This window comes from Globicephala melas, chromosome 8 (genome assembly GCF_963455315.2).
Source record: "Globicephala melas chromosome 8, mGloMel1.2, whole genome shotgun sequence".
Classification (NCBI taxonomy): domain Eukaryota; kingdom Metazoa; phylum Chordata; class Mammalia; order Artiodactyla; family Delphinidae; genus Globicephala; species Globicephala melas.
In genome coordinates this window covers 46,017,885-46,034,166 of record NC_083321.1, presented here as the reverse complement: position 1 = coordinate 46,034,166, position 16,282 = coordinate 46,017,885, and the positions used below count along the sequence as shown (strand labels likewise).

At 46.2% G+C, this 16,282-nt stretch overlaps 1 protein-coding gene across 4 annotated transcripts in view; it reads right to left on the bottom strand.

The window, feature by feature from the left end:
• Positions 1-205: 205 nt before the first annotated feature.
• The window catches only part of DENND5A (DENN domain containing 5A), a 106,630-nt gene continuing 90,553 nt past the window's right edge, over positions 206-16,282 (bottom strand). For 2 of the 4 annotated variants that reach the window (XM_030831337.3, XM_060303527.2), the window contains 11 exons: positions 14,097-14,181; positions 12,456-12,540; positions 11,535-11,663; positions 7,786-7,907; positions 6,473-6,618; positions 5,778-5,896; positions 5,204-5,385; positions 4,509-4,591; positions 3,888-4,011; positions 2,721-2,889; positions 206-1,225 (listed from right to left, as the gene is read on the bottom strand). In XM_030831337.3, the coding sequence (XP_030687197.1) occupies positions 1,042-1,225; positions 2,721-2,889; positions 3,888-4,011; positions 4,509-4,591; positions 5,204-5,385; positions 5,778-5,896; positions 6,473-6,618; positions 7,786-7,907; positions 11,535-11,663; positions 12,456-12,540; positions 14,097-14,181 (1,428 nt within the window). In that variant the 3' untranslated portion in view covers positions 206-1,041. Of the gene's footprint in view, positions 1,226-2,720; positions 2,890-3,887; positions 4,012-4,508; positions 4,592-5,203; positions 5,386-5,777; positions 5,897-6,472; positions 6,619-7,785; positions 7,908-11,534; positions 11,664-12,455; positions 12,541-14,096; positions 14,182-16,282 lie in introns of those variants that run through there. The other 2 variants (XM_070046146.1, XM_060303528.2) reach the window with 2 other exon arrangements.

Below are 16,282 nucleotides of genomic sequence, written 5' to 3'. Positions count from 1 at the left end.
GGGAAATTAACCCTGGGATGCATCCGTCTCAAACAGCCAGGAAAGCTCCTGGTGCCGCAGTGGGTAGGACCCAGGACACACAAGGCCCTCTGGGCAGTCCTGGCCTGGGAGGCGACGCTACAGCCTGGTTCTCTCAGACAGACCCAGCTGCACCCTCTACTACCCACTCCTCGCAATACCCCATGAAAGTCAGGGACCCACACAGTTCTGTTTCAGGTGTTTTATTAAGTGGGCCATACTGCAGCTGGTTTCTAAGTCGCAAAATAACATAAATTTAACAATGATAACATAGCCAGTTAGACTGTGACAGCTTTTTCTTTCCTTAGAAAAAAGAAAAAGACTTAAAACACACAATGGAGGGTTAAATAAATAATACATAAAAGAAAGAAAAGGAAAACCTGTTAAAACATGCTTATGTTTACTTCTGTGCAACTGTGTGCCAAGAGGAAACTGATTTTCTGCACGACGATACATCCTGGCATGTCTCCTTCCCAAATAATACTGACAAAAAAAAGACAAGACATGGAGCTGACTCATCAGTGCTTGTAGAGGCACTACTAAAAATCCCTTTGATTGGAGCTTGGGGCTTCCTGCTCAGCACACCTGTATGTGGCCCGTGAAAGCCAAATATCCATAATAATGTTAATATAGAAAACATCAGTTTAAAAACAATGTGGAATGGCCTCATTAACGCGGCGGGGACGAGGAAGCAGAACTGCCCCGCACGTGCCGCAGGCTCAGTCCAGGGAGGCCGCAGGCTCCAGCGCGTGGCCACGGCGAGGGAGGGCACCAGCTTCAAAATAAGCGGCACCAACCTCGTCTCCCTCTCCCTATCACTCTTTCACATGAAAGTGTGTAAAAAGCAAATCAGCAAATAAACTCTAAAATAGATTATTTATTCCAAAAATCCTCTACTTTTCTTTTTACAGTGAGTGTACATCTCCTCTCATCTCCTGCACAACTCGCGTAGGTCCCTTTGGGAAGAAGGGGGGAGAGCTACAGGCGAGTCTCTGGGTCCTGCTGCTAGCTGGTGCTGGGAAGTCAGATGTCGATGCCCTTGACCAGGGATGTCTCCAGGGTGATGTTGAACTCCTGCAGTGTCTGCAGCACGCGGATCAAGGAATTGACAAGTGTGTGGTCTTTGATCAGCGCCACATCCTCATACATGTGTGCGGTGATGGGGCAGTCAGCCAGCAGGGCGATCCAGTGGTGCAGGAGGTGATCTCTGGCAGGGAAGGATCAGTCCAGATGCGTCAGAAGGGAAAGGGAAGGGACACGGTTAGCGAAAGCCCAAGGGAGAAACCTGCTCCATCACACCCTGAACAAAGTCTGAAGCTGGAGAAGCAGATATCTCCCCGCAGCCCCCTTTCCCTCCCCTAAGAGCACTTGGCGAAGATGTCTTACATAGCTTTAAAAGGCCCCCACTGTGGGCTACCGAGCCCTAGGGATGCCAACCCAACCTGACCCAAACAGGCCCTGTCATCTGCCAGAAGGCCTGCTCCGCCTCCCCCTCTAGCCCCCCAGACAACCCCACCAACAAGACACCATGTCCTGTCAGCAGCACTTCCTCCATCTCAACAGCCAATCTCTCCTAGATCATCGCTCCTCCCCACAGCGACCACCACCAGGAATAACACTGCAAGCTGACATCCACATAGCACTCAGCATGTGCCAGCCACCATTATAAGAGATTTAACCTTCATGACAACCCCATGATGTGAGGTAGGTGCTATCGGTGCTATTATTATCCCCACTTTACAGATGAAGAAAGTGAGGTTGATGGAGGTTAAGCAGCTTGTCCAAGAGCACACAGCTAGTAAGTGGCTGATCTGTGATGTGAACCTGGTGAATCTGGTTCCTGAATCTGTTTTTAACCACTATGCTAACTCCCTCCCTTGCACGGCCTAAATAAAAACTGCCTTGTTTATCTGGGCTTCGTGCTCTCACCTGACCCACTGGAATAACCCCTAACAATTTTGCCCATGAATACCATCCATGATATCAAATCACTATCATTTCAGTCCCCTGATTAAAAATCAACTCTGTCCCAGCTCCTCATGGCCCCTATCCCTTAAAGTGTTTCCTTCCCACATTCCACCTGTTATTTCCTGACCCCACATGCTTTGCTTCCTTTAGGGCCTCTCTGTTAGTTCTGTCTGCTTCAAGCTCCCTCCTCACGTCTACCCTCCCGTTAAGGCTCACCTCAAATACCACCTACTCCCTGAGCCTCCTCTGATCCTTCTCCTCTACATTTTCAGCAAACTTTACGAATGCGTACTTTTTTGAACTCTCCCAAACTTCTGCCTTGTACTAAATAATCAGGACAGGTGAACTTCTAAATGGTAGAGACCGTATTTTATTCAGCTCTATTCCCACACCTTCCATGAGGCCTGGCACATTCAAATGTTTGTTAAAGAAATTACTAGATATATACCCTCTACTTTCAAATTTTGTCAGGGAGACAGTTTTATTCCTTCGCATCAAAATGTGGCCCCTCCTCCCCAGTTACACACACACTTTCATCCCAACCCTACCCCTCTCTCTCACACGCACACACACACACACGCGTGGCGCATGAAGAAAAGTAAGGGCCTCTACCAAGGCCTCACCTGCCCAAGGGCACCTGGCCATTAGCCACTCCCCACCCCCGCACCACACTGGGCCTCCAGCACCATCTTCAGGGCTGGCTGTGTGTACACTGGGCCATGAGGCTGCAGTACCTGGCTCCCAAGCACACCAGCATCTGAAACTTGCCATCCTTGCCAATGTTCCGGGGATTATTGTTGATCGCAGTGACAAAACGGCAGAAGTTCCGGGCCCTCGTATGCCAGTTTTCCTCAGGAACAAGTTCATTTTGCTCCAAAGTCTCGTAATAGGTTTGTGCTTTTTCTGTGAAGAGGAGACAAGCCTGCCAGTGACAAAGGCTCTCAAAACCAACCTGTCCCTGACTGTCCTGTAGGCCACTTGCCACAGGCCTACCTCCGTGTCAACACAAGTAACTTAGTAGGAATAACATGAGTGCTCTGAGGCCACTGGTCACATTTCAAAATGATCCTTATGAATGTCTGGAATTCTGCTGAGAAAGAGGAAGCTGCATCCTGCTGTGAAGCAGCCAAGTGCTTGCTTTTTGTTAGTTGTGGTCTCAGACTTCAATTCTAAAGGCATCCTAAAAATCACACATGACTGACCAACGTTCAACACTGCATCTTCAACTGAAAATGAGAGAGACTATGTATATTTAGTTTGAAAAATTTGAAAATTTTTGAAAATTTGAAAATTTGTGTTTCATTCACTTTGATAGTATGGTTTAACTGGCCATTTTGTCTTTATGTTTTATTTTGAAACCATTTACTTTATAAAATGTTCCATATGGATATTTATTTTCACTTTGAATAAATTAAAACAATTGGTACTTTAAAAAAAAATAAAAATAAAAAATGATCCTTATGTTCCCTATCTCTGTATTTTAAATTTCTTTATGTGGCCCTTGATATAAAGATGGTCCTTTCTCAACAAAACTCTTGAGGGAGAAGCTTCTTGCATCAAATGCTCCAAGGGGGTGTAACACAGGGCTTGGACTCCAATGCAACTGGTCTTTTGGACCTACGAGCAGGAAGTGTGAGGAGTCATGACTAAGCCTGTATTATATATGACAGATGCCTGGAAAGAACCCTTCCTGTCCAATTCTCAGGAGATGAGGGGCGAAGGGTGGGAGGGCTTCTGTTATTACCTCCGAGAAAAGCCAGGGCAAACAAACACATCTAACCTGAGAGTCACCTGATTTAGCTTCTGTACCTCAGACCCCAGTGGTCAGCACCCACATTATGCTGATGATTCCCCCATGTCTCTGCATGCTTTTCCCACCCTCACACCCTAGCCCAACTCACCCAAGAAATCCCAAATGAAGACATTTTTGAAGAGCCGCGGTGATTTAAATCCATGCTGGAAAGCCTGTTCCAGGGCCGAGACAAGGCCACATTCTCCACAAAGCAACAGCGTAAGACTACCTCGCTATATAAGGAAACAGGAGAGAATGCCAGGCTTGCCTCAGCCAAGATGCCCTCCCACCACTGCATCCCCAGCCCACTGCCCACACCTGGGAGGGCAGCAAAAGACATGCAGGGACCTTGTCTAGTCTCCCCAGCACCTGGCAGGGCCTGACTTAGAGCAGTTCTCAGTAAATAGCTATTGAATGAACAGATGATGGTTCTGGGCCCCCAGCAGGGGACAAAGCCCATGTGGCCAATGTTCAGGGAGACCCAGACAATTTCAGAAGAGGACAGAAATACACTGTCCATTGGAGACCCAGGGACTCTGCTGGGTTGTCAGTGAGTAAGGAAAACAGGGCAACCCTAGGCACAGGCCCCCAGAGAAAGGAATCTGCTGAATCTCAAACTCACTGAGGCACACACTCCATGTGCTGGGCTGTCCACAGCACATGGGCCTGGAACAAGATTATTCTCTCTTACTCAATATAAGGCCCTGGGTTGGAGGGCAGGGAGGCTCACCTCTTTCTCAGGCTTATGGAAGTGCTTCACGATGCCATTGACTGCCTCACCGATGGACTCCTGGATCTGCCCAGTGTTCAGCTCTGATAAAAATCAAGCAGATATCCAGTCTCAGGTTAACAGTACTTAGTTGACTGAGCAAAAGACTGAGGACATAAGAAGACCCACAGGAGAGGTAGGGCAGCTTGGACCCTGGGAAGAGTGGCTCTTGCCCACCCAACTTTGCTGAGCTAGCTCTTCCTAAAATCTTGGGACAAAAAGCAAAAGCTAGGATCTTAGAGTTCTGTCTCCAGAAGATGCTGGTCAAGTTTCTTCTCCACTTTGCTCTGGAACTTTTGGCAACCAAAAGAGTGCCAAGACTTGACAGTAAAGCTCAGGAACCAGGAAGGGGAAGGGCAGAAAGTAAACCCGTCTCCTCTATAGGGGCACATACAAATAGCACAGAGGACCCAGGCCAGGATCCAGGAGCTCTCCCCTCTCCTTCCAGTCCTCTAACAAGAGTGCCAACCCCCCACAACTGATTCATGAGAGGAGGGTGACAAATGCCTGGGGCTGCTTTGTCTTTGTCGGCAGAGGTGGTTCCTGAGGCAGCTGCACAGGCTGCGGGGAATCTGGGCTCCCTTATCAGTACTTCCAGAAATCTGCCCATTCCCCAGGCAGGGCAACATGAGGGCCCGGCCCCATCTCCCACTTACTGGGCTTGCTGTTGGGTGAGATGGTAACGAGCCTCCGGATGACGCTGGGAGACTGCTGCAGGGGCGGGGTCCGGCATGGCCTCTCGTCCACCTCAGGCTGGGATGTGAGCAGGTCCCCGACTAGGACCCGCTCCAGGCTTCCGTCATCCATGCCCTTCCCCAACCACCGGCCACACGGGAACCTGAGGGTCAGGCAATAGCCTGTCAGAACTGCCAGCTCCTTCAGCGTCCCTGATCAGTAAAGGCCATCAAAAAGCCAATCCCTGAGGACAGGCTCTGAAACCGGGCTGGGGATCCTCAAGGCCCTGCTCCTCATCCCACCGTGCGGCATCAGGGAAGCCACCCGAGTGACAGGTGGCCTGGAACCTGTGCACAGCGATGTCATACACCTTCACTTGTAAAGCCCTCCTTCTATTTCTTTTCAGGGCATGAGGCAGAGCCAAACAGGAAGTTGCCTCCGCCTATCACAACCTAAAAGGTCTCCCTGAGAACCCCACATACCCAAGCATCAAACACAGCCCCTGGTGGTACACCTAGCCCCACTGTCTCTGGGCATAGCTGAGGGAACACTTACTTGTAGGTATGTCCGGTGATCTCATTCCTGACCATCACATACTCAACAAGCCATTTGGCATACAGCCCAGAGTTATCATGGCCTATCTGCACCGTAGTGAGCTTCCCCAAGTTCTGGTACTGTGAGAGAACAGCCAAACAAAGAAGATGGGGTAGGTCAAGAAAACAGAAGAAAAGCGCCACACTCCTCAGAGGCACACATCTGACTGGCTCCCTGCAACGTGGCCCCCCAGTATCTGCAGGGGCAGAGCTCATGGCTCCACCTACTGCCAAAGCTGGCAGTATAGTACTACCTCATGAGGCATGATGCCAAGAAAGAAAGAGACACTACCTGGAAGAAGACTAGGACCTGGGAGCAGAAGGCTCTGGAAATGGCAGAGCAGTCTGAGCTCTCTGTGAACATTTGGGCTCAGCAGCTGAAAGAATTCTTGGGGGTTTTTCAATACACCATGGACAAGGAGGTATGCAAGTCCAGATGGGTGCCTTCCAGCCAGAAACCACTTAGACAGGGCAGGTTCCCCCGTCCTCAGGTCAACCCTTGGCTCTGGCCTCTGATCATCTTGACAGGTCAGCTGTGCTGAAGCGTAACACTGCATAGAGCAAGGCCTCTAAAACGCTGGAGAAAGCTTCCCAAAGTAGCTGTTGAAACTCAGATACCCATAGAGCCTGGGGCTGTGGTCACCAGATAACACGTACCTCGAAGGTCATCTCTAACACATTCCTGGGAATCTGCAGGATCTGTGTCTCACCCAGTTCTCCCGAGATGCAGATCCATGGGTTGGCGGTGAACATGGAGCCCCCCAGCTTCTTGCTCGGTACGATCAGGATGTGGTAAGGAATCACTGTTTAGGGGAAGCCACAAAGGCATTGGAGGGGATCGGGAATCCCTCCCATACCTGAGAGGGCCCTGACCTGCCCCAGGTGTGTTGGCATGATTGGGGTTCCTGGTACATAGCCTGGAGCAGCAGGTCCTGAGGACCCAGTCTCTGGCTGGCTTAGAATATTAGCCAATCTTCCCCTCAATCTCACTCCTCCCAGGGTTATCACCCAAACATCCAAATCCAAGCCCATCTGCAAGCTCAGAGCTAAGTAAACCTGTTCCTTAAACAATATCACTAACTCAACACTGCACTGAATTGCTTTTCAGAGCACTTTTCTATCTATCATCTCAAGGACTCTAATAACAATCTCCAGAGAGGCCAGGCAGGTATCACAATGCCTTTTCTGAGGAACTGAGAGGGAAATAGTTTCCCCCAGGTCTCCTATATTCCAGTCCAGTGCTGCTTCCACTGAAGCCTACAACCCTTTTCTCTGAGAGGGAGGATGGGTGTCATATAGAACAAGAGTCCACCACTGCTGAAGCTGCTGAGTCACTGGCCAAACAACTAGTCATGGGGCAAATTCAGACCACCCCCCACCAAACAAAGCATCCTAGCACCAAAGAAAGTTGAGGCTCCAAGGGCCTTCCTTAGACCATTTTAAACCCTCTTCCTCGCTCTGCAAATAGGGAGACCAAGCCCCACTGCAGGAGTAGACACTGCTCACAGATCCATAATGAGTTAGGGCAGAACAGGGCCTGGACCCAAACCTCCCACTGCCATCTGGAGTTTTTTCTGCTACTTCAGGAAGAGTTGTTGTTCCCTGGGGGCTACTCTGAAACTTTCTGTAATGCTGAATGACTCTCTCAGCCCAAAACAAGAGGGAGGTTTCTTTACAGGTGTGCAGGGAGGGCAGTGAACTTCACCCCCCACACCCCACTCCACCTTAGGCCCCCAGCACCCAGGACCACAGTAACAACACAATGGCCAAAAGCGCTCAGCTCCCTAGTTCAGAACAAGAGTAAGAAGCCTGAGAGAAAATACAACCTCCAAGGAGGGCAAGTACACCTCTCCCCACAGAAGAAAGTACAAGTGATAATCTTTCTTTAAAAAGGGGACAGTAAGTTAGCCTCAGACAGGCTCATGAAGACTGGCATTGGGAAGGCTAGTGGGGAGCACAGGGCTACTCACGGATAGTTGTGAAGACGTTGGTGAAGCAGAAGTAATCGACGGCATTGAAAGAGAGGAGGTGATAGAGGAACTGCTCCTTCTCATCATCACTGCGCAGGAAGGCATAGCGCTTGTACAACTTTCTGTCGGAGAAGAGGCAATACATCAGTCTCCCAGACAAAAGGAGGGATAAGAGGCTAGAATTATTCAGTTCTGGAAGGACACAGCTAAGGGAAGAATGTGAGTCAAGCCTCAAGCTCTTTAGGGCCACCGAAAAAAGGAACAAAGCCAGCTACTCCAACTGAAGGCTAGAGGGAAAGTGGCTTTAGCTACAGCAGGAACAACAAAAACCAAACTCCACCTGTGTCCAAGAGTTGACGTTACTATAATGTAAAGTGTCAGACGTCATGGGATCTTCTTTCCTAACCTGAGGGCTTCTATAGGGCCCATACACCCCAGTGTATGGTGTAGGAGTAGCAACAGCAGGAGGTTGTTACCAGAGCTAGTCTCTGACCCTCAGCAGACCTGAGATCCACAAGTCAGAACACTGCTCTGAACATGAATGTAAGCTGAGGACAGCTTCAGAGGCAAGGAATGGAATGATCCAGGTCATAGGCAACGAAGAGCTGTGTAGACGATGTCCTTCCCCTCTTTTCAAATTTCCTCCCATCCCCACCCCTCATCCACTGCTCACTCATCAAAGGCCAACCCCTCTGCCTGACACTGCAGGCCTCTGGGCCTGCACAGCAATGGTACCTTCCCCAAGTAGCAGGGACACAGAGAGCCAAACACAGAGGCCCCCAGCACAAGAAACACACAGAGAACAAAGGAAGGTCCCTGTCCTGCCTGCCCAGACTGCAGTCACCATGCCAGAGAGGTATGGGATTCAGTAGACCTGTGAGGTTCTACCTAGACAGTTTATAAGGTAGGAAAATTCACCAACCAAAACCTACTCTGTGCAGGTGCTGGAGAGGGAAGCACCTATCCTCACATACAGTCTAGATGAATAAATCTGATAAAGGCCACAGTATAAGACATAATGAGTTGCCAAATGAAAGGCACTCTCTGGGAATTTAAAGACCCAGAAGTTTCGATGGTCCTAGAACAGGAGGGCCTGAAGGACGGCACAAATTTAGACAGGGGTTGTAGAAGAAGGAGAAGGACAGGGTATAAAAGCCAGTTTGGCTAGAGTTGAGGGCTCAGAGAAGTGATCAGTTAGCAATGAGACTGAAAAGTATGGCTAGGGTAAAACGAAGGCAGGCCCTAAATATTCAGGCTAAAGAGTTTGTAATCTGCCCTACAAGTAATATGTTTCTTAGAAGTAAAGGGAAAGCCATAACCAACTTCAAGAAATTTGAATTTAGTACAGCTGAAGGGTGAAAGGGGCATGAGGATGAAACCTAGGGAGTGGAAGTAAATAAGGAGACAGATGGAACAGCGGCTAAGGACCTGAAATGTATATGTGGGAGGTAAAGTTAAGCAAGGAGTCACACGAACTCCAAAGTGTGAACCGAGGTAGGGAGAAGGAGTATTGGGAGAGGTACATGGTTCATGCCTCCAATGAAAGCAAATTTTAATAAGTGGAAAACAAATGGATAATGATAACACAGACCACCAGTGGTAAAAAAAAAAAAAAAAGGAATGAACAAATACTGTAACAAATGCTATGGGTGCCTGGAGGAGGAATGGACTAAGTCTCTGGGTAGTCTAGGCAAACTCTGGCAAAGAAGACTTCTGACTAGGCCCTGAAAGGGCTGAACACATCCTGAGAAGTGTGAGGGGTTTGATGTGGCTAGAGCTTTAAGGAAACTTGGGAGAAAGGTGAGAGAGGGTAGGATGGAGTAGTAGGTAGGTTTTGATGAAGTACACCTTTCTCTCTCCCTATATCCCACCCAAAACGCAATCTGTGGCAGCAAAACTCTCATTTTATACTCACTGGAGTAAATTCTAAGCTTTTGTCCTCTATCAGGGCTACAGTTTAAAGAAACCAAAATTAGTCTCCTCACCAAAGTCTGTGCCCTGTTTGCTCCTGCCTAGGCCCTTAAGTTCACAGACCCTAGACCTATCCACTGCCCTAGACCTTCATAAAGATCCTGGGCTTGACTCCCTCTTGGCTACCTCTCTGCCATGTCCTCCTGCCAACTTGCAGCATCTCCTGACAGACGATGCCCACACCGGCCAACAGGAATCACTTCTGCCCTGTCAGCCCCTAGTGCCCACACAGCCACAGATTTTCCCAGGACACACAACTGTCCTCTAGAATCTGGTATGCAAACAATTCCCTTCCAAACTCCAGGCTTAAATGTTCACTTGTTCTCTTTTAGTTGTCCTTCCAATCTTCAAATATTATTCCTAAACCTTTTCACCACTAAAGGGAACCAAATGTAAGCACTTTAAGAGTTGTTATTTTGTAACCTCTCAAAGTGAGCTCTCTAATCTATCAAGATTTTGAAACTGGTTTCTTGCTGTGGTTTAAACACACAATAAAGTCTAAAAAATTACATTTTCACTTTAAATAAAAACAGATTCTTCAGGTTTAATCAATTCACTTACACAAAATTTCCCCAAGGTCCACTTCTCTGCTTTATTGTCCACAGGGAAGTCACATAATAAAGGATACCATGAAAAGATGCCCAAGGAAATGCCAAAAAGAAAAATGCCCAATAGGCTTGCCAATGAAGAAAGAACCAAACATATTATATATAGGAAAAGACAGAGAGGTGGTAACTGAGAGGCAGAGAAGGGAGACAGCCTTCCTCCCCACTCCTGCTCTAGTAACTAGGGTATGGAATGAATGCAAAGGATATAAAATCAAGAGAAGGGAACTGTAGATTTAGCGGTTCCTAGGAGTGAGGAAGAGCAAGGACCTGGTTACTCTGGGCTGGCCTAGGCTCAGGAGAGAACAAAAGATATAGGGTATATCTTAGAAGTTTCTTTTTAATTCTCCAATCCTTTCCTCCTCAAGACAGGAAAGAGACCAAGAAAATGCCCTATGCCCAACAGGTATACAGATCACTTGAGTGCCACAAGGAGAGGAGGACCCCCCAAAACTCTGAGGTATCCAATGAGGATTCCATCCTTCTCACTACGTCTGTAAGAAAGCTATTTGGGGGGGGGCGGGGATATAGATCAAGAAGGTAGGGAGAACAGATATAACAGAATTATTCTTCTACAGATAAAGAAAGAGAAGAAGAAATGTTACATCACCAAAAACTTCAGGAAGAATATATCACCAAAACAAGAAAAGTCCTCCCATCTTCTTTACGGGAACTGATCCAAGGTAGAGCACAGCAAGAGCTCATTGGTTGACCAATGGCTGAAAGAGCCTGGATAAACCATAGTAAGTCCCAGAAGAGAAACCAACAGCCAAAAGGGAGGACCACTGCTTCCTGGAGTGGCTGTGGCTAGAGGCCCGAAGAATCCAGGCCTTTAGAACTAAGTTAGGAAAAAAAAAAAGAACTAAGTTAGAGAGCATGAAGTCAACTGATTATGTCTGAATGTTCCTACTAAAACAAATGTGCTGTGTTAAGCAGCGCCAAAAGAGTTAATTCATCTACAGGAAAATATAAAAAATATTGCAGTGTAAGTGTACAACAGTGTTCTACAAAGAAAAGAAAAAAGAAGAAATGCTGCAAAACCTTCATATGCAATTTGAGTTTAGCTGAATTCAGCAGTAATGATATACTGAATACCCTTCCCTTCCCACGGGGGTTTCCAATCCCTCCCGCCATTCCCAGGAGCTGGTTATACTCCAAGTGGAGTGGCCTTACTTGGTGAGCTCATGGTCTGAGAGAAGCTGCTTCAGGTGTCTGGAAAGTAACTTTTTTTCCATGGACAGTCGCACCCATGCTCTGGCTTTTCCCACATCAGTCTTGATTTCCCCAATGTTCTGGATGTGCCTGAAGGGGGAATGGGAAAAGGGGAGTGGAGGATAGGGTGGGAGATGAACTCACTATCAATACCTCCCCTGTACCACCAAAGGAAGCCTGGCCAGGAAGCCCTACTGCATCCTGAGAGAGTCCATCTCTCTTGTTCTCTAAATCCTGAGCTTCCATGTAACTTTGCCAGATAGACTCAGCATAATTTGGGGGGGCTTGGGAGGAAGCCAGTACAGCTCTTAAAAAGCAAGGCTAACCCCAGAGGTCTCAGGCCTTGAAATACTCTGGTGTAATTCTCCAAAAATGTCAGGAAACACAATTGCTTGTACAGCTCTACAAATGCATCATGAAGCACAGGACCAATGAGGAGGGATTCCTGGTTAAATGAGACACTGTAGAAGCCCAGGTCACTGAGACCCTGCTATTTAAAGTGGACACCTCAGACTTCCCTGGTGGTGCAGTGGTTAAGAATCCACCTGCCAATGCAGGGGACACAGGTTCAAGCCCTGGTCCGGGAAGGTCCCACATGCTGTGGAGCAACTAAGCCCGTGCGCCACAACTACTCAGCCTGCATGCCACAACTATGGAAGCCCATGCACCTAGAGCCCGTGCTCTGCAACAAGAGAATCTACCATAATGAGAAGTCCGCGCACCAAAACGAAGAGTAGCCCCCGCTCGCCACAACTAGAGAAAGCCTGCGCACAGCAACGAAGACCCAACGTAGCCAAAAATAAATAAATAAATAAAGTGGACACCTAAGCAGCAACTGAAAACAGGATTTTAGTGGCTTATTACAAATGAGCCCAGACTGACCTCATATCTTGAATGAGGGAGATTCTCAGGGGAGGCATGACTGAGCTGGCATCAGACTTCCTCCGTTCTGAATCAAGAAATATTCCTAGAACAAAAAGTTGGTTAAGTCCAAAGAGATCTGTATACCCAAATAGCTGACTACCCTTCTTATCTCAAATCACAAATATCTACAGAAAAAAGCTGGGGTTACTTTGGTAACACTTTGATCAATCATTTCATGAATATTAAGTACCTACCAGGTATCAAATTTTATACTTTTATGCATATTATCTCACTTAATTCTCTAACAACTTATAAGATAGCCATGGACGGTATCACAGAGGAGGAAACTGAAATTCAGAGAGGTTAGCTGCTTTGCCCCAATCACCAAGTGGCAAAGTCAGGACTGGAAGGAACACAGATCCTCTGGCTCCTAATCCAGTGTGTTCTCATCATAATCCATGGAAGCACTGCTTCCACTAGGATCTACTACGCATGTCCTGCTCTTGCCTCAAAATGGACTACAAAAGAGCCAAGGGAATATGTAAAGAACATGATCCAGAATGCTTAGGACCTCTAGATACAACACCTTTATATCCTCATGTTTGGCCCAACATTTAAAATTAGTATCTTCATCATTCAGCGGCTGATAATTTTTGGCTACAGTTTATCCCTTGGCAATAAATTCTACAGCTTTCCTGAGAAGACTCTGCTCTCATACTCAGAAAGTGGACAAAAAACTCCTTATGAGGCTACTTTGGGAGCTTTTGTACCTAGTTTTTTGCCCACTGTTTTCCCCATGTTCAGTGCTAGCTGAGATCAACTAATTCAAGGCCAAAGACAACACTGAGTATATGCCTACCTTTTCGCCCCCACTTAAACTTATCTTTACCATTAGGACAAAAACATCTAAGAAAGTTAAACAAACTCCCTGGCAGAGAGAGGAGAATGAAGGATGGTATGAAGGGGAGATGCTGCCAAGAAGAAAAGGAAGGAGGGAGACTGTCCTGGAAGGGACACTGCAGGATGTTATAAAGAACAGTAGACCAGGAGACAAGAGGCCTGGCTCCTAATCTGGCCTCTTCTATCAATTCACTGTGTGATCTTGAGTAAATTAAATTCCTTTCTGGATCCCAGTTTCCTCCTCTTGTAAAAAAAGGGGGCTGGACTAGATGATTTCTGGGGTCCCTGCCAACTCTGATATTTTTATTAAATATAAACAGAAAGCAAATGGAAGGGATCATGCACACCAGGCCTTGACTTTGAGCAGTTCCAAGGCAGGACACTGACAAACAGGCTCTCTTAACTGATAGGATAGATCATCTCAATGTTCATCTCAGAGAAATAAAACGAAAGACTCTGAAAACACTCTAAACACAGGACATCAGTATCAATCCAAATTCATTTAAAACCCAAATTTATTCTAAGACTGGCCTCTTGCTGATATAAATCTTCTATCTCACTGATCAAGTGTATAGAAACACATAATAAAAGCAAACCCCATGGTTTTGGCATGCTCTGTGGTTCAGAGAGCCCTGTGGCATAAACATTACAGAGTAAAGACTTCATTGACATGGAACAGTCTGCTACAGATGATCACTTCAGTGAGGGATGGGAAAGTAAGTGGAGGGAGTTTGGCCAATGGTGCAGAGACCATCTTACCTGAGGTACTGAGGTTTCCTGATGTGAGTTTTCTCTGCCGGTTTTCCTGATAATGTAACAGGTGGGACCACAAGGCTGATTTCCCCTGGAACCAATGCAAGGGAGAAATATCTATCAGTTTAGATTTCTAAGGGCAAGGCATCTAGTGAGCAGAGTCAGAGATAATTTGAACATATAGATATGCGCTTTTGCTAAAAAGTATCTGTCCTATTTGTTATCTCGATGTACACCCAGATGCAATGTATACAAATATATATCCCCTTACTAAAATCCAGGAGAAATATAAAGAAGAATGGAAGGGAACAGAAAAAGAAATGATCCCCCACTGGGAATAGGAAGGACATGGCCAAAAAAGAGCCTGGGAATGGACCAGTGGATAAGAAAGAAAAAAGCAAATAACCTATCAATCTCTAAATGGTCTGTTGGTTGAAGGTCAGCTTGGGTAGTGCATGATGGCTTTTGCACAGAGGAATGGATACCGAGCCTACGAGATTCTGTGACAGCTCCCGAATTTCCTAAAATATTTAAAGGCATTCCTGCCCTTAGTGCAGCCTAGGGAGGGTAAGTCATCACAAGGATGGGGATTTACTGTGGAAGGTACTTTGAAGAAGCCTGCAGGAAAGGAGGTCGGTACTTAACTGCAAATCTGAGATATACTATAGTCGACACAGCAGAACCTTGGCATTTGAAAATATAAAAGCTGCAGTTTAAACTGCTGGAGACACGCAGTGATTTGTCATTTTACCAAGGCACAAATCTGAACAGCATTCTCAAGCCTGACATAAGGAAGCAATTTGCCTACATAGTGAATAAGCCTAGCTGGTCACCCAGCAACTGCTTTGTCTCTTTCTAGTCATCCTTCAGTACACAGTGACCCTTGTTATGGGATTAAAAACTTTATTTCAGATTCATGGTAAATGTTCCTATATAGTTGATATAATATAAATGTAGTATAAGTTTGTTTTAATAGTAGGATTTATTATGATCATTTTATAAGTCACTTAGTTTCTGTATTTCATAAAAGTAAGAGTAATAATAAGCACAGAAGCTACCATGTCTTGAATTTTTCTATGAACTAAGCACTATGTTATATGTTTAAAATACAATACTCTGTTTAATGCTTTCAACAGTCCTAAAAGGTAGGTACCTCTATCCCCATTTTCTTTAGAAAAGAGCAAATTGAGGATCAGAAAGACTAAGTAACTTGTAAAAGATCACACAGCTAGGAAGTAGAATGTTGGGCAAGCTTAAGTATATCTAATATTAGAACCATTGCTGTTAATAATGAGGCTATATGGCTGCTTCTGGAAGAGAGCATTTAACTTCTGAAGTTATATTTTCTGAAGAAAATTTTATTCTCTGGAATGAATGTGAGGATTTAAGGTCTCAAGATTTTCCCCCTGAGGATATTGAGGATCTGTTTTATTCTTAACCTCCAACTTGATCTGTTTTGGGGGGAAAAAAATCAAGCATTTGAATGGAAAAAAACCCCTCATCTATAGATCAGCAAGCTGTTGACATAAACTTGCTGTAAGTTTGGCTTTCCTACAAGATTTAACCAACGTAAAACCCAACAACCCCAATGGCAGTTTTTTAAAAGTCACACAAGTTAAAACTAGACAAGACCATTTTTTTAAATTCACTGAATTACCAAACGTTTGAGAAAACAGCTGTTCAACAACATCAATGAGACTACTCCTAAACTGTTACTAACTGGTATATTAATACAATGTATGTAGAAGACAATACGAGACCTTAAAATATTCATGCTCTTTGATTTAGTAATACAACTTCTAGAAACCCATTCATCCATCCATTTACTGAAACCATAGCATAGGCCCCTAAAAAGGCAGAGACAGCCTTTTTCATCACTGTATCCCCAAAATCTGGGCAGACGAGGAAAGCAGCCTCCCTTAACAGAACTGTCTGGAAGTAAAGTACAGCTGGTCACCAGAGAGTCCTCACATGCAATGATACCGAAGAGCCAAAGGCAAGAGCAACACCAGGCCACTGTGCCAGAAGGACGCCCGGGTGCTCAGTGATTGCACTGGTGAGGACGGAGAGCCAGGGCAAGAGTGAGAGAGCAGCAGCTGGGCTGAAACCTAGTGACAGGGCACTGGGGGTTTTCTAGTTCAAGAGACATGGATTATTCTTTTCCTCTTTTGCAAAGGGGCTGATTGGGATTG